The sequence below is a fragment of the Corvus kubaryi genome, unplaced genomic scaffold (assembly GCF_017639235.1).
Source record: "Corvus kubaryi isolate FWS band 111438036 unplaced genomic scaffold, C.kubaryi_AGA036_p1.0 37398, whole genome shotgun sequence".
Lineage (NCBI taxonomy): Eukaryota > Metazoa > Chordata > Aves > Passeriformes > Corvidae > Corvus > Corvus kubaryi.
Genome location: NW_024581137.1, coordinates 27,064,222 through 27,083,055, shown reverse-complemented (window position 1 = coordinate 27,083,055; position 18,834 = coordinate 27,064,222). Strand labels below are relative to the sequence as shown.

Here is an 18,834-nt window from a genome sequence, read left to right as displayed (position 1 = left end):
TCTTAAGCCACCACCATTAGAACTTTTAAATGCTTTTGACCTTTTAAGTTTGTTCAGAAGTAACATGTTTTGAAGTGAAATAAAATGCTTCTTTTAAGTTTTGTTTCATCTCTCAAGTTTCCTGCAGGAGTAAATTTACAGGTATAAATATGTGGATATTATATTTTATAATTTCTTGTTTGTTTTGGAACAGACTTTTTACATCTGAGCAATGAACTGTTGAAACTCAAATGGAACATTACCTTGTATTTGCTGTCCTGTGAAATTCTGGGGAAACACCGTATATAAAATGGTTGGGTCAAAAGAAACAGTGCTTCAGTCAAGTATTCACAGCCTGCTGTGAATGGAACCCTAGAAAGACAGATGCAGTACGAGACTGCTTCTTGGACAGCCTTGTCTTCTGCCTCTTTGAGGGGTTGTGCAGCACTGGAGGATTGTGTGTTGAGAGAGAGGGATGGCTCCTGTGTGGTCTGTGCCACACTACACCCTTCTGTCCTCTGGGAGCCAGTGCCAGTTGCCACAATTCAGCGGTTTTCAGTAGTTTTGCCTGAGGTCACTAAACCTGCAGGAATGTCACATCATTGGGAGAGGACAGCCCTGAAAGTGTTCATCCTGCAGAAGGAGCTTGTGGGTTGTTATTTTGATGCCTCCTAGGTGCAACTTTGCAAGCAGTAGCAAAACTGCCTTTCTGTGAACTGAAGGCATTTTGTTGTCAGGTTCTCAAAACTTGATGGGTGCATATATTAACATTACCCCTCCTGAAGTCAAGATGTTAAGGTTTCAATTTTGTTGCCAAGAGGCTCTAAAGCAGGAGTCAGGAATCTTCTGAGGATGTCCTAGACTCAGGGAAGGAGAACATTTGCTCTTGACCAGGCCCTCCCCTCAGTAGTCTAAAATTGTCAAACCTCATCTGTAAGAGGAAAGCAAAAGTTTGCTCCAGGATACACATAACTAAATCAATGTTTCTTTAACACTTGCAGAAAACATTTCAGTTTTCGTGGTCCTACGTAAAACTTCACTAGTGTCATGTATCCGACCACAGGTCCATCAGATACTGGCTTGCTAAACAGTGGGAATGACTGAACAACATCTAGAATGGTGGGCTGGGGGCAGACACTTGTGGATACAAAAATGCTGCTAGCAAGGATTTTCTTGCTATTTTCTAAGCCCCTGAGAGACTTTTCTCTCTCACAGAAGAGGTAGCCGAGTTCTGTAAACAACCAATCACCTGCATCCTTGAGAAGTCTTGCTTATAGTATAGTAGGAAAATATTTTGACAATGGATGTTTTAAGATTTTAGCCAATCACCCCCAAGGGGTGGCTGATCCTTTTCCAATTAGACTATGAAAAAAAAAATCTGTAAAAAGAGTTTGTAAAATAATTAAATGAATCAATCTTGCTGCACAATTCCTGCCTGCTGGATCTTCTCTCCTCCTCCCTACGGCTGCAGGACATGGTGATAGACCCTAAGGCTTAGGGCTGCAGTAGTAGACACTCTGCAGCCTTCTTGGAGATCCAGGTTCCTCAGTGTGTGTGCTCAGTGTAGATGTAGCAGAAACTTGCAGGTGTACATATCTCAGCAGGCTGTTGCTGCTAGGAACTTTGCAGGCTTAAAAGTATGCATGTGCTGTTTTAAACTGAAGTATTTTGCTTTAAAAAAAAAAAAAAAGTTGTAAGGCCATAAGAAAATTGGAATATTCTCCTGCACATACCCAGAGAATATTAGGTAGATGTTCTCAAACATCCTTCTAACCTATGGAGACCTAGAGGAAGAAGGGAATTTTTAAGTGTTAGATCACCCTGCCATTAAGAAACAGAAAGATTAAGTGAGGTATTCCTAATTCAGATTACAAGAAATAAAAACGTTTATTCAAATGTGGTTTTTTAGATCATCTCCTCACCCTTAAAAGAAAAATTTTTTGGAAATTACTATTACAGAGATACTAGGATTTGGTGTTTTCACAAATGAGCTTCTGATCATCTGAAAAGATGGCAGGGAGCAGTGTGACATGACTTACCTCGCAAAAGGCAAGCTGTGTGTTTGGCTGCAGGAGGGATAAGGGTAGGATAGAAGAGAAGGGAGTAGTTTTACTCTAGGGGGCTCACTAAACTGCAGAAAATAGGCAACAATTTGTTAGACTGAAGCAATCTATCCCAATATTTGCTCTGTGTTTATTTTTCTTCTGTTTGTCCTTTACTGCTTTTGGTATGCTTGATATCAAAGTTGGTTGCAAGCACAAAGGAAGCTAAATAATACCTTCGATTAGCTACAATTCTTTCATTTTTTTAACTTCTCCTTTTTGCAACTGTTTTTTTGGTATATGGCTGCTCTCCAGTAAGTCATAATATTGTGGTCTGGCATATAAAAACACATATAGGGTGGCAGCAGACTCACAGATGTCACTCACTGTATCTTGATTTAGAACAGGAAACATCAGGTGAATGTCCAAGCAAAGATGTGTAATGTCCTGATTAGCAGAAAATCTTGGTCTGTGAAACAGGCTGGAACATTCAAGCTCCATGTGCTGTTTTCAAGTACTTCCCTTACTTTGAAATAATAGGATTTATGAGTCACTGAAATTCCTGCAGTGTGGTACAAACAACTAATTTGAAGAATTAAGTTTTGGTTTTCAAGAGATCATGGATTAATCCCCAGACAGCAGTGCTTGAGACTGGCTGTATACAGGAGAGAAACTCTCCACTGCCCCAGCTGAGGAAGCAACCCAGCATCTAACAAATGGAATTTTCTCCGCCCTTTTTCCTCCCATAGTAGCAGCACTGGCAGATCTCAAAACGTGATTTAGCTGCTGAGAAGGAAAAAAAACCTGTGAACATCCGAAAGCATTACAATTAAGTCTTAAAAATTAAACATCACAGTAGCCACGTGCTCTTTAATTTTACAACGTGCATGGTAGCCTTACACTGAATGAGGGAAGATGGACTGCAAATAATCAGCTGACTGGATTTAAGCCTCAGAGAACAAGCCAAGGGCATCCACAACAATAAATTAACAATGACCAGAAGGCTAAGGAAAGAAGAGCTTTCACAAATGTGCCTGGGGAGGGAAAGGAATATGAAAAGCCTATTAATACAGGAACACTGAAGTGAGATTGATAACTCTGAGATGGTGGAAATCTATTTTAAAAGGACTTGAAATGAGGGATGGTTGAAAATCAATGAGGATGTAATGCAGTAACTTATGAAAACAAGTAAGAAAATATTTGTGAAATGTGAGCTTACTGCAGCATAGTGGGAGTCCAGATAATTTGCTCTATGGGTCAGTAAGGGAATCAGATAATGGACTTGCTACAGTTCTGGTAAGTGATATCACTCAGATAAGTGGCAGAACATTAGGGATGTGCTAGCAGACTGAGGAAATAACATACCTCCGTGAGCAAAGGTACTTAATTTGTTGACAATTACAAATAATTTGAGGAGATTGTAAAGACAAATCAATCGGCTTTTAGTAAAGCATTTGATACAAGCATTTCAGAGGTTTATGTGACCATGATTAGGGTTAGTGGTTAATCAGAAACATCTATGAGTGAATGCTTTTGTTTCTAGTCCACCTCCCATGTCCTAATGTAGAGGGTAGAGAGAGATATTTACCTGGGCAATAGTGGAGGAAGAAAGCCACAAATTGTATTTAGACAGTTTAAGTAGATACCTAATTATATTTGACCCAACATAAGCCTAATGTAAGCTGAAGGAAAAGTCTGGACTGCTAGTGTCCAGAGAGTGGGAGCAAACTGTAGAGTTGAAAGGTGCTGACAATAAGTGAGATCTGAAGCCATGGTGGTTCAGATGAGTAAAATGTAGTTTGAGCTGTAGGAATCTCCTATGGCTACAGTAATGCTCCGCTTAGTTCTGAGCCTGCGATTGCCAGAGAGCTGTGAGATGAGTAGAGATTCAGAGGGCAAGCAAAGCCATTGGAAATGAGAATTTAGGAGGGAACTTAAGAGCTGAATTTTTACTGCTTGGTGAGAGCAGAGGCTGCGACATGGAATGACTGTCTTTTTGAAAGGGTACCCTCTCAGGAAGGAGGAAACAGGATTTTGAAGGCATTCTAGTAACCACAATATTGCACTACTTCCATAGACTTTTAGACAGAAAGTTTCCCACGTGGAAAAGTCCTGTTCTACACCTCTGTTAAGATCTGGCCAAGCCAAAACCAAAACACTGGAACCAAGTCCCTGCTTGTCAGGACTTAACAGTACATGTCCTCAGGGATGCAGCAGACAGCATAAGCAGATTTGAACCAAAATACACCACCACTTTTGCAGAGAGTGACAGGATTGCAACACCGAGCATTTGGGGCAGGCAGCTGTATGTGCCTCCTTGGAATGATTCAGGGGGCTGGCCATAAAGAGGGAACCTCTCTCCACTGATTTTAAAGAAGCAGATTAACTCTCTAATCCTGGGAGTGAATATGCCTCTTGGTCTTGAAACTTACACTTGCCTTGAAACTCTCCCTTGCAATTACCTGGTTCTTCTGTTAAGAATAGCTAAGTAAAAAAACAGAGTTGTTCTTAGCAGCTCAGCCTTAGGCAATATGCTTATTTAATCTCCAACACTCTTGCAAATTTTCAGTATCACGCAACAGGCTCCTTGGTGGGACTTACCCTCCTGCAAAGAAACAAAGCCAGATCTTAAAATGGAGGGAAGAAGAGCAAGAAAAACAAGATTTAAATGTCGGTGGGCTGATGAACATTTTTATTCAGGCACATGGATTGCTTTGTCTTTCCTCTACAGCCAGTAGGATTTGTTCTTACCAAGTCACATGAGGGATATAAGAAACAAGTTTGCCTTTCCCCTTCCAGCAAGCAGATCTGTTGCATTGCTAATTGCATGGTAGTCATCAGAAATGCAATCTGGTGGTTTTAAAGTACCTGCAGCAATTACATCCTGTTCCACCTGAATTTCTGTTCTGTTGTGGCAGTGGGTTCTTAGCAAACGAAATGCATTCTGGTCAACATCAAGGAAGGCTTCTGTAAGTCTTCAATGGAGCCTTATTTTTGCAAGTCACATGAAATATTCCCATTGCATATGCCCTATAAACTAACTAGATTAGTTCTACAAAATAAACCAACCTTCCTGTGTGAATCAAGCAAGTAACATTTGCATGTGTGCATGTAAAACCACGTCACATCACATTTAAGAGGAAACTGAGGTAAAGTTTTGATCTCTGATAGCTTTTCTATCAGAGAAAAGGCTACCCAATGCTGTGGTGGTTTTCTGACAAGCATCTGTGCAGCTCTGGCTTGTGATGCACTTCAGTATTAAAACTCTCTTTATAGGCACATGAAATTTTGTTACTGCATTTTACTTCTGCAAGTATGGGCTTCCCTTGAAGTATCTGCAATTATGAACTAGAACTAAAATAATATAAAACTGAAATAAAAGTTTATAACCATGGGTTGCATTAAAAAAAAAAAAAAAAGGCTGGTATCACTTACTGTTCCTGTATCATAAAGGGACAATAGATGAGGTGGAGAAGAACCTTCTGTATTCAGGATATATGCACTCTCTGGGGCAGAAGACAGCCTTCAGCATTCTCCCATAGCCTTGCTCGGGAGCTCCCATGGGCTGGGGGCCAACAGGCCCTTGCAAAGTGAAGCACTGCTTGAACTTCACCCCAGGAGCTTGGCAGAGCCTAAAAGAGAGTCCCAGCCTGCAGGCACCTCCAGGCCAGCCCGAGCACACAAGCAGAGCTGTACATCACAGTGGGTGCTGATACAGCTCCAGCATGACCTGTCTCTCCAGCTGGTGCTGTTTCAAGGTTCTGTCCCATCCGTGCCCATCACTCACATATTCAAACTCCATATCACATGGCATTTCTAGCAAAATGACACCCACTTAACCTTTGACCGTGCTCTATAACCACCGGTCAACTCCTCCTGCCTGTTCCTCCCAGACAGCTGCCTCTGCCTGTCCTGCTCAGGAGTAGCACACCTAGAAACTCCGGGGTACTAAAGCTCCTCCCTGACCCTGACAGAAGTGTGCTTCTGTCTCTCCAGGCACTTGTCTGAAACACATCTAAAGGTTTCTTTTCTCCTAAAGAACACTGATACAGCTATGTACCTTCCCGCCTGGCTCGTGATCTAGTCCCCCACCCCTTTAGTGCACTGGGGACCACCAGCATTTTGTTGTCCATCAGGCATACAACCCAGGGAAGGAGGAGACACCTCTGGGCCTCCACAGGAATGACTGTAGTCCATCTGCAAACAGTTGCTTAATTGTTTGTGTCTGATAACAGTCAAATTAACTTTCTCCTATTTTTCCCTTCTGAGCATTGCTGTACAGAAGATGAGAAAAAGCAGGGGGGAAAAGGGCACAAAATATGCAGGCAAGTTTGCTGAAATCCATGATACTGTCAGGGGAAAAAACCCAGACATCCTAACTTTGGGTTATAAGGCTGAAACACAAGCCCATCCTTCTTTTCATAGCACAACTTCAGAGCAGCACATATCAAAGAGCACACATTATACAAGTAACACAAGCAATCTGAGTTCGTTCTTGCAGAAGGAAATACGTATGGTTGCCAATAATAGGCCCATACTGAGGTAACCAAGGTATGCTGGACAGCTGATGACATATAAGGCTGTCCTGTCTGTGTTGAAAAAAACAGGGATCTCTCTCTGACCTTTTCCTATGTATTTACCTACTTCGTTTTGGAAAAGCATTGGATAACATTAAAGATACTAGCAGAGAGTCTCAATATTACAGACAGTACTGAAGAACAAGCAAATAAATGCACACAAGACTCTTCGTGATCGCAGCTGAAATAAACTGGTTCTGGCAGCAAACTTTACTTAAGTGGTCACTGGACAGATTTCATCCTTACAGTGATCTATTTTGAGAAGGTTTATTCTTCCAACAATAACAGAAACAGTCACGAACAGAGGGAGTCCTATAAAGTAACTAAAGAGTGCATGAGAACAATATGTGATTTTTTTTTGTTGCTGTTTTAAAAAATCTGTTAGAGTGTGTGTGACTGAAATTTATAGCTGTGCGTCTGAAATGATTTACTTGGGAGTTTGTATATATTGCAGTACTTGGCATACAGGAAGAGGAAATAAATTGCATTTTACAGCAGCCCCACCTCTGATGCTGGGCCTGTGATGATTCACGCGGCCCTGGAGGTCAGCCAGGGGACTCAGAAGCCACAAAGCCCCAGTGCACACTTTGCATCTTCCATGCTCTGCTCCGCTCTCACAGACCCTCAGTGTGGACTCATCTCTAGAGAAGACGCCCCAGGGTTGTGGTGCTGGCTGTCATCCATCTAAAAAATTCCCCATGAAAGCAGGACTCCCAAATACCAATTTTAGTATCTGACATAGTTCACAGGAGCCAGAAAGCTGCTGAGGTCCAATTCATTATGCTTTCTGGTTAATATCCAAATTGCTCAATTTTAGCAGGTTTCCTAAAAAAATTACGTGGTTTTGATTATACTGTCTGGTCATTTGTCTGTGGTTCCTCCTGCACCAGTCATTTTTTTTAAACCCATGGCCAATTTTCAGGAAATTAATTTTCAAAGATGACCATATTCTCATAGCTATAGTAAGAATTGGCAAGGAAGAAAAAGCAGGCTAAACTCAGCTGCTATGAATACTGTTAGCAACTGTCTGGCTGATCAGCACCCATGGAAATCTGGTATCTAGAGTAGTTTACCAGATTTTTGCCTCATTGGGGTATTAAAGAGGACAAAGGGCACCAAACTATAGGAAATTAGGTTTCACACACACATTCTGTGGCTCAAAACCATCTTGTTTCAAGTATTAAAGCAAGATTCTTCCATGTTCAAACATGAAGTTAACCTAGGAACAAGGAGCTATGTCAGTTCAGATGTAAAAGAACCAAAGGTTGTAACTCCACCCTGGGACCTGCCAACTTGCTGTCAGTTTCATACTTAATGGAAATCAGTGAAATTATCCATGATCCAAGAACTTTGCAGATGGACCTCAAGTCTCTGCTCTCAGGATTCCTAGGATCCTGCCATTGTAGAACCTTCCAGCCTCTCAGAACTTACGAGAAAAACAGGATCATTGCAGAAGAGCTTCTACAATGAAACAGAAACCATGAATGATCTTTCTCTTAAATGAAACTGGAAATAACAATCTGATAAAATAAAACAATTGCTACTACGTTTTTTGCCTTCTGACCAGTTTCTAGAAATAATTGTGCACTAACCCATTAGTGTATCACTAACCTTTTATCCTGTCATAGGACACAGTATATTAATTTTCTTTGCTCTTTCATTTGGCAAAGAATGGCATTTCTGCCAAAGTATGTGAAATTTTTTAAGACATTTCACATATCCTGATTATTTTGAAGAAACTGCTGGCTCAGTTCAATGGAGGAAATTTGCATATTCATTCCTCTTCTAATCTTAAATCTAACAAAACTCACTCCATAAGGCTTAAGGTACAGGAGAGTGTGATGGTGACATCAAGTTAGGGGACTTGTGATTACTGTTCAGTGGTGTTTCCTGTGAAAAGCCCATGAGAGCCATGCTCTGGAGTCTGCCTGAGCTTCAGGTTACTGGTGAGTCTAAATATTCTTATTCAGACTTGGGTCGCCTTGAATGTTTTGGATCCTTTTCAGAGGGCTGTGGTTGCCCTGCAGAATAAAGGAGGCTCCATAGGCTGATGCATGGACAGCTCTCTCCAGTTTGAACAGAGGCAATCAGTGGCTTTTGGGGCTTCTTCAGTCTGCTGTGTGTGAGGGAAAAACATCTCTTACTGTCTGGATTCATTCAGTCACAATCACACTCTGTGTCCTGGATCATCAAAGCGTTGCCCTAATCATACAAAAAGAGGTATAACTGTGCTGCCTGTTCTCATTCTCTGCTGCCACATTCTCCCTCCCCCCCAAGTGTTGTTATCTGAATTGGCCAAATTGAAAGCCACCAAAGAGTACCTGCTGACCCTATGGCTACCTGAAGAGCTTGGGTTAACACAAGAGCACTCTTTGCTTACAATTAATGAATTATATAGGTAATAGGCAAGTACTAAGTCAGGTTGCATTGTCCAGGGCACCAAAGCTGGCATGGGGGAAGGCTGGCTGAGCCAAGGTCGTACTGCAGAACCTGCAGTGCTGGTGCTTGGCTGCCTGGATGGTCATTATACGGTCATGAAATGCTTAGTACAAAGCAGTGATAGCTGATTATGCCTGCTAAACACTGCTGTGGTTCCAACACTAAGTGGTTCTATTAGCAAGTTTGTTTTGCCAGTTCTTAATTGCAGTGAAACCTGGGAAGATAAAAACATCAAAGGAATCCTTTTAGCTAACCAGATAAGTTTTGTCCTTATTACTATGACCTTTTAAAATTTCTCACCCTATTCAATTTGAAAACCTGCTGTAGGCTGTTAGAATTTAAATTAATATATGCTTATTGGGAGACTTTAAAGGTAAATGAAAGGTAACATATCCTGGACAAAACTGCTTCTTTTTAATGGTTTGCAGGTACATAAGAAATAGAACTAAATACCATTCTGGTTGCCTAAATTGTCCATTATAATCTCCCCCAGCCAGTAATTTTTTAACTGAATTTAAAAGCTCTCACTAAAGATTGTGATATATCTTGAAGATGTATCTGCCTGCCCTCAGCACTATCTCTGTAAATTATTATTAGCCAAAAAATTGTGTCCATCAACCTTCTGTACACAACCTTCTGCAAAAGCATTGAAGGACTGACTTAAACAGCAAAGGAGGTGGGATTCAGAAAGGAACTTAACCAAAGGTCACTAATGGGAAACAGACCCTTACAGCCTCTGAAACGGCCCTACACTGAGGTGTGGCAAAAGAACCCATCCAACAAGAATGCAATGAGTAGGGATGGATCCTCTTTTAAATTGCCTGCTTTGTTTTAGTCTATATTTGTTCTTATTTAAATAATGAATAGTTCTCATTTACATTCTAACCAGAAGCAGCTCTTAAGAGCCAAAGCCTTTCTTGTGTATCATGGATGCTTGTTTTAATGAAAGTCATCTCAAAGCTCTAGGTGACTTGGTAGAAATCACCTTTCCTCTTTTGTAAATAACCTGAAACTTTTTTTCCCCCCAATTTAAAAATAGTATCCATTGCAAATGCATTGTGAGAGAGAGTTCTGCATAATTGAAAACACACACAAAGCATACAAATACCATAGGAATGAAAACTATAAAACATGTTGTAGATCAATAAAAGACAGAGTTTGCACATCCGTCTGTTTCAGTACAGAGCTGTGATGAAGAGTCAGGTTCTGTAATGTGAGCAAAAACTTCAAGGAGATTGTATTTTCTGGAGCTTTGGACTTCTATCTGTATGAACAGACCGTGTTGAAGCTTTCCAACAAATGTCACCTGAAGTCCAAAGCATGTCACTATGGAACAGCATAAATGTCCTCCCTGTGCCTTTCAGCACACTCAAATAATGTCCTTAAGCCCTGCTACATTTGACTTCAAAAATTTCATAATGCAGTTTGCTCCTTAATTTCTATTTGAAGTTGCTGTAGTTCTAAAAGCCTTGAAGACCTGGCACACAATTCTTAATTAAATACTTTGTGATTTTCACACATTTTTCTACAGAATTTAGATAGCCAGAAACATTTTAGCTGCTTAAACAAAGGAGGAGGTGTCAGTGTTATATCAATCCCAGGCAGGGACTGTATTAGCTCCTGGGAAGACCATGCTGGCTTATCCAGAGGGAAGGGGAGCTGGTTTATGATGTTCTGGTGGGCTGCTAAACAAAATGTCACCTTCAGTCACTTTCTTTCAGAATATTCCCATTTCATATGAACTGAGGAAATAAATCGAAGTTGCCTTCAAATGTGTTCCATCACTGCAAGCACATGTCCTTAACAGAGCTTTAGGGGTGCTGGGGGAATGGACAGGGTCAGAAATACACTGCACAGTGGGCAGAGTGTTGAGGGTGGTTATTGCTAATTACAGATACAGCTGCATGGTATTTTACATATTGTTATAATTGCAGAGTTCATTTTGCTTAAAGTGTTACTAACCCTCCCTTCACTTGATTTTCCTGCTTCACTTGTAGAATTATTAATAACTTTTTTACCCAAAGACTAGAGTGGTAAAGGAGTCTCCTCATTCATATTCATGCATCTTCTACACAGCTGCAGATGTTTGGAACACTCCACCTCATTGTGCTTTCCCTCTCTGTTTGCATGGCTGAGAAGATGATGAACGGCCATTGTCTGGCAGACTTTGTGCAAAGCAGCCTCAGACAGAAGTGTTGTTTTGAACATTTTTTCTGAAAATTCTCTCCCCCTTCTGTCCTCAGCCACATGGCCCTGAGCATTTACTCTGAAGCTTTCCACCATGCTCCAGGTAGACAGGGAGATTTGCATTGTAACTCACTCTTGTACTAAGTGTTAAGACGCAAGCAAAAAATAAAAGCAAATGAACTGATCTCACTGTTCTGATAGTTCAGCTGCAGTTTAACAGGAAAATTTTGAGATGTCTTTTCAGGTAAAGACATCTACCAGAACCCGGAGCTGGATTTCTTCTGAGGTATTGGTGAAAACCATATCCACGCAAAATACTGATCCAAAAGTGGCTGCTGCTGACAGTGGTCCAGCCTGGTGCCTCAGCAATGCTCTTTACTTGCAGAACCATAGATTCAGATGGAAAAGACATTTAAGATCAGTGGGTCCAACATTAACCCAGCACTGCCAAGGCCACTTCTCACCCCACTGCCAAGTGACAACACCACCACAAAGACATCCAATGGCTTTCTCACTGTGAGGTTCATTTTCACTCATCAGTGACCTTCAGCTGAGTTTTACCACTCGGAAGATTATTTATGCCTAAAAATATAAACATTTGTCTGTTCAAAATAAAAGTATAGGGTCACAGAAGAGGAAGAGAATATAAATGTGTATCTGGGTGAAATCCAGTAATTTGGCTGCCAAAACAGGTAAACAGCTTCATCATTTGCTCCCGGTTTCAGACTTTTGAATTTCATCCTAGACAAATAAACAGCCTGAAAAGGTAAAGAAGCTCTGACCTCCCATTATATTCTAAATAAAACAAATATAGTCATTTGGGTTATATACTACATTTCTTTACTTTCGTCAGTGTCTTGTCTAAATTTCTCAATTTCTTCTTGATTTGAATAAAATTCAAATACGTGGAAAGGCATAAGTAATTAATTCGTGTTCTCTCAGCACCCATTTGATGTAGTTTTTATTTGTTACTAGAGCATCCACAGAAGTTGAACTGATAAAAAAATTGCTCAGTGAAGAATTTATAACTTGAGTTTCCCTGGCCTCTATGTCTCAGCAAACACTGATGCTTCTTGTTTTTATTTTTTGTTCTATAGCACATCATTCAATAACTAGATTTTCTTGCCAAAAGTCCTTTTGTATTGTGTAATAATAGAAGAACTAGGTACTCTGAAATGTAACAATTAGTAACTAAGAGATCAAATAATATCTATTTTCATTTCATAATTTTGTTCTTAATTCATAAAAACTTATTTTTTGCCTTCCTCCAAATACCTCTCACCACAACTGCAGCATGAGAAATCAATGTGAATTTATAGAGGTCTGAATGTACAATCCATTTTCCTCCTCTTCACTTACGCTTCTCATTTCTTTACTTTCTTTTCTTCAGGTCTATTCCATATTTTATAATTTGATGTCAGACACAGCACAGCACTAAAGTCAGACTATTCAGATTGGATATAATAGCCTTTACTGAGAAGAAGGGCAACTGGCACACACTGGATCAGAATTTTTTTTAATAACTGTTCAGCTTCTTTCCACAAGCAGCAGAACCAAACCATTTGCAGAGTGAACCATTTGCAGTGAAGCCTCTTATGCTGGGCACCAAAGAGCTTTCCCTTCCTCCCAGACCACTGGGTACAGCAGTGCTCTGAGCCACCAGCTGCAATTAAGCAGCGTGGCTGAGGAAAGATTTAAGCTATTTTGCTCTTTTTGGGGAGACAGTTTAAATTATAGATCTAAGAAGCAGATTTTTCTATTGCATGATGCACACACATTTCCTGTAATGATTCTAATAATGTTATATAGTATTTCCCATGCTGAGCTCATAGTTCTGGTGATCAGTGCAGTCCACATGCTAGACAGATTTTACCCTCAGTATTTCTTTTAAGCCAGGGATTGCAAGTAGGCTGCTGTATTAAATCAATTTTTTGGTTCTCACACGGTAACACAATAAAGCCATGTTAGATTTTCCAGTATTGGCAAAGAAAGCTGAAATAAAATAACCATATTCCAATGCAGATTTAAAACAGAATCAGTGCAAATTTACTGCTCCTATCACACAGAATATAAATAAAGGATATTGGTGTTCATTTAAGATGAACTCAGAAGACTAACTCCTATATATTTAACATATTTCCCTGCCCACATATGATCAGAACTTTTAAAGATTATTATGTAAATGCTTTTGGGAACAGGGCATTAAAAAAGCACATTTGTCCCAGTCAAGCAGCAGCTCCTGCTGAAGTTTATGCAAGCAGGAGCCCCTCCAGCTGTGGGGCAGGGCGGTAACCCACACTGATTTGGGGGCATTACCAGGCTGGGTGTCCTCCCCTGCCCTGCCAGCAGAACATCAGGGCCTGACCCTGCCACCTGTTACTCTGCAGCAGCTGAAGACGAGTCAAGGTGGTGATGGATGAGTGGGAATGGGCAAGTTATGGCACAGGCAGGCTGCTCCTCCTGTGCCTCACTGATTAACCCACGGCCCTGGCAAGCCATGACCACTCTGTGCAAATGGCAACGGGCAAACTTGGAAAAACCCAATTCAAACCAAACCCTGTGTGATCTTTTTCCTTCTATTTCCCTCCAGACCTCCAAATGAGTGCTCCTCAATGCTTTCAGCCACAGAAGGTGGATCCAGGTGGATTTAAGTCCTAAGGTGACAGCAACATATCACTAGGACCACAACAACTCCACTTGCTCAGTTTGCCTCTCTTTTGTGCCATAAATGTTAGTATCTAAATGGGGCATTTAAACAGAAGGCTGGTTGCTTTGTAACATATTCATCTTTTTTCTCCTCTCTCTATTGCCTGTATATTCACTGCTGTTCCAGCCTCTAAGGAAGAGGTTACTCTCTGAATTACTGCTATGAGTCAGTGGGAACACAGTCCAAAAATGCAGCATTTTGCCCATTTTTTTGATGTTAACACATTAAAGAGTATGTTACGCTAAAGTTCAGCTGCCAGCATTTTCATTAGTTCTGACTCCTATTTCAGGGAAGTGCTGAGGTTATATCTTAAGCAGTCAAGGCAATTTCACTGGACCATAAAACAACTGAGCTTCTGTGGTGAACTCTTATCCCTCGCCCATAATAAGTGAAACATAGCATATACAGGGAGTAAGGTGCAATTGAGTACATTCAGTTTACTTTGTTTCTTAGAAAAGCTTTAAAGGAGCTCTGAGACTACTGGGAGACTGACTGTGAAACTACTTCTTCAGTGTCCTCCCACCAAAGTAACTCCATGGCAGATGTTAAGTGTATTCTCTTTGATAGGTCATCTTTTTGGCTGGGGTTTGCTGGTTTGATTGTTTCTAGATTGCTTCTTTTAAAGAAATTTTTCTCTCCTTCCTAGCCAAAATATCAATTAACGTTTTTAGAGAAAACAGAACTTTTCAGCAAAAATTTGATTCCTCTCTTGAGCTGAATGATACAAAATCAATCTTTTAACACTTCTCTGAGCAACAGGGAAGCCTGAATCAATTTCATTAAAATATGATGAAAAATATGGTCTCGTGCAGCCATAATCATGCACTTTCACCGCAATCATCTGCTCTCCTGATTGGAAGAGGTCTGTGCCTCGAATCACGGTGACTATAAACCACATCATTAACAATTCATTAAATCAATATGAGAAAAATAGCAGAGTAAAACCAATGTCCAGATTGCAAATTAACTCTAGCAGCTCAAAAAATGAAAGTGGGTCAGCTGAGGTGCACAGAGAACAGGCCAGAAGCTTACAGGGATTTTGGAAGACCATGGGCTACCACAGCAGAGCACTGGGAGTGCCAGGGTAGCTACACTTCCTCCTTGCACTATCATCATAGTTAAAAAAAAACCCCAACAAACCTGCCAGAGATGTTTAATAAACTTACTTTCTTTACACACCTTTTAAAAAAAAAAAGGTGTGTGGTGCAATCTGGAGGGTCAGTATCTGTTAATCATGCTTTGTCTTGAACTGCTGCTCATCTGCATGGATCAGCCCTCCCATGGGCAGGGAAGACAAGTCCACCTGTGAGGATGAGTGGACCAGGGCACTCTATGGGTCTGTATCTCAAGGCTGAGCTCTTGTGAGGATTAGCTGATGTCAAAGTGCTGCAGGTGATTTCTTGGGTTCCGCTACCTTCCCCACAAGCTGCTTTCATGAGGCATTTTGGGGCACTGTCACACACACAGCTATGACTGAGCAGGGAGTTTGGCATTTGTAGGGAGGGACCAAAAAAAGCAGAGAGCTGGCAGGCTCATTCAAGCCTTCCCTCAAAAGCAAATCTTGCCAAAACTTATTTGTATCACAAAAAAAATTCTACATCTTCCATGGTGCAACTTCAGGCCATTTCTTCTTATCCTGTTGGTTGTCACCTGGAAGAAGAGACTGATCACCCCCTGCTACAACCTCCTTTCAGGTAGTTGTAGAGAGAGATAAGGTCACCCCTGGGCCTTATGTCATGCTGTAATCATTCTTTGTTCCTAAGCTGTGGTCAAATGCCGAGCTTGGAAAAATTCTTTAGATTGGAAACAATTTTAGATTGGATATTAGGAAAAATTTCTCCACAGAATGGGTTGTCAAGCATTGGAACAGGCTGCCCAGGAAGTTGTGGAGACACCATCCCTAGAGGTATTTGAAAGATGTGTATATGTGTCTCTTAGGGACATGGTTTAGTGGTGGATTTGGCAGCGCTGGGTTAAGAGTTGGACTCAAGCATATTAAAGGTCTTTTCCAACCTAAAATATTCTATGATTCTATAACCAACTCCAACACAGGAATTTGGAGAAATGTATGACTGCAAGGAAACACCTTCCCATAAAAAATGGTAAAATGTATGGCTTTACCTACTACAAAGGCAAAAAATAATTGCACTGGAATTACTAAAAGCCTGTTTCATAAGCTGCAAGGGTTAATTCATTTTTCAGTGATAAACTGAGATGGAGATACTAGAAACTGATCAGGAGCTTTTTTTCCTTCCCCGTACAAGAACTGCAGACTGCTAAGGCAGCTTTGTTCACATGTTTGGTTCAATCAGCTGATGCCCACTGTCCCATGTGAAGTGAGGCACAGATGATTTCTTCCCAGAAAGATAATTTGTCATGCCTTAAGCAGCAGAGTTCCCTTGAGAGATCACTGCTAATGGCAGACAGCATTTACCTAAATGTACCTGGTTGCCAAACCAAGACTGTCTTGTTTTCCTTTGCTTGCTTGGCCAAAAGCCAAGTTCATACTTCCAATCCTCCCTTTTTTTTTTTCTTCCTTTTTTTTTGCCTTTGCACTTTTTTTTTTTTTTTTAAGTTTCTGTGAGCAGTGATAAACAATTCCTGTATTTGTGTTGCATTGATGGCAGTGTGATAGCAATGTGAGCGTGCCAGCTCTGTTAGTCTAGACATGCAGGTACACATGATGTGTTCACACCCTGTCATCTGACAGCCCTTCAGGTAGCAGAGATGTGTATCTCCTCAATGAGATTTAATAACTGAGGTGGTAAAGCTGTGAAGTACCAAGCACTTCCTGCCCACGCACTTCTTTGTCAGATGAAGCCCTAAATCTCCCTGAATGTGTGTTTCTTTGCTGGGAGAACGTTTAGGACATATTTCAGACCTTTTCTCCTTTATAACTTCCTGATTCAATTCACTTGTTTAAATTGCAAAGCTGTTTCTCAGAGGCCAAGAATAATGATGTAAAAACTGTAAAGGTAATTTAAGATCATCAAGGTGATGATCCAATGGTTTCAAGCAACCCTTCAGTGTTTCAGACACTCATTTTCAGACACAGGAAGGTACGGCTAGGACATTGGGAGAAGTCAGCTCAGTTTTCAGATGGTCCCTTCAGTCTTGACTTATCATAATTTCCTTAGCCTTTTATCCTTCTTTTCACTCCCTTTACACTTATCTTCCTCCTAGCTCTTCCTTCCCTTCTCTTCTCCTCTTTTTTTGTGAATGTTGGCCACAGCCACAGCACAAGTGGACCCAAATATTTTCTTTGTCAGCCCTGCAGGAATGTGTAATCTAAGGCCCAAGAGCAGAGGAGGAAGAACATGAAGGACTGGAGTGTCACAGTAAAGCCACCTTTTAGTTATTACCCCAGCCCTGGTGGGTTTGGATTCCTCTAACCACAGGCCTGATCCTTAGTGCCTCTGAAGTCTATTTACAACATGTTTAATAATTTCTACCAGCTGGTTCTTATTGAGACTGTCACTCAAAATTTATGTAACAATTTCATGTATCAAATAACATGGCAAAAAACTCCATCCTAACCAACTTTATTGTTTTTAGGCTGATAAATTTTTGGTTTTAATTAACAGGCATTTGTTGTCAGCAGTTTTCCTCTGGAGGTTCTCAAAACCCTCTTGGGAACGAGCATTCAAACCTCCTTTCTCCCCAGCAGACTTTGGATCAGGCTTCCAGTGCTGAACCACAGTGTTTGAAGGTCACTTTTCACTTCTAGGATCAACAACCTGGAAACAAAGGAGTGAAATTAAAGTTAATGTCCCACATGGTTTAAAAAATAATTGTGAATGCCGTCGAAACCTGACATTTCAACTGGGAATGTCTGATTGAATAACAACAAAAAAAGCATCAGTCACATGAGGACGCTGCAGTCATATGATTTTTTTGCACAGTCAGTCACAGCTTTGACTTCAATTTATGCTCCCACTTCTTTCTGTCAGATAATGAGGGCTTAGTTTAAACAAGCCTGTACCCCTAGGGCTATTGCCTTCACTCTGCTCCTTGGCTGGCAGTAGGAGGGAGGCTGCTCCAGCCAGGAGAATGCTGAGGCATGGAGTCTGCATATGCAAAATCCACAGGGCTGGACATCAGAGCCTGCATTACTGAGAGAAATGCTGGCTGGGGTGCTCTGGGTAGTGGTAATAACTTACACAGCTAATAGAAAACACTAGAAAAATAGAAGAAACTACCAAAAAAAAAGGTAGTCAGAGCTCTAAAATCCCCTTCCATTGGGCAATCTCTTCATTCTGTTGATAGTGCCTTGGAATTACGGACTTCCACCTGCCCTGCCCAAAATAAAAATGGTTTACTGTTGCCCAACTCACTGGTTTCTGGCTAGCCAGTGTCACACTTTTGAGTGCTGTTCCTTGGGATCACTGAAACTACTACTGAATTCTCTCTTGAGGACTGTACTCGGCTCTATGCCTTGCCATCTTACCAAAGCTTGTTTTTGCTGCAAACAACAGCAAGAAACTTCGCAAGGCTGCCAGGGCATCAGTGACAATCAGCTGCTGCACTGCCTGCAGAAGCACACCTGGGCTGGGGAAGCACACTGAACCTGAATTTGAACCACTAGGTGCAGTGTTTGCCAACCTACGCTGGTCCTCTTGAGCCACTGGTTATACCTCATTATTAGGCTGGGCAGCAAAGTCCATTTTTTGTTTATTGCTACAATCCATGAAGTTTATACAATCAAGTACTTGTCTGTGTGTGGGTCACGGCAACTTGGGAGCCAAATATTGAATGGCCATCGCCACACAGGGGCTGTGATGGCACCTCTAGCCATGGTTGAATACGAAAGGCATGTACTCACTAAATGTTTAAATAACATTTTTCTTAACAATCAACTCTGATCAGGAGCCAAGTCAAGAGATGTGTTTGAATTGGCCATTTT

At 41.1% G+C, this 18,834-nt stretch overlaps 1 protein-coding gene across 1 annotated transcript in view; it reads left to right on the top strand.

Annotated features, from left to right (window-relative positions):
- The window catches only part of LOC121672043, a 17,406-nt gene extending 1,976 nt beyond the window's left edge, over positions 1–15,430 (top strand). The window contains exon 5 of the mRNA XM_042044467.1: positions 15,358–15,430. Within this exon, the coding sequence (XP_041900401.1) occupies positions 15,358–15,430 (73 nt within the window). The remainder of the gene's footprint in view (positions 1–15,357) is intronic.
- The last annotated feature ends 3,404 nt before the right edge of the window (positions 15,431–18,834 follow it).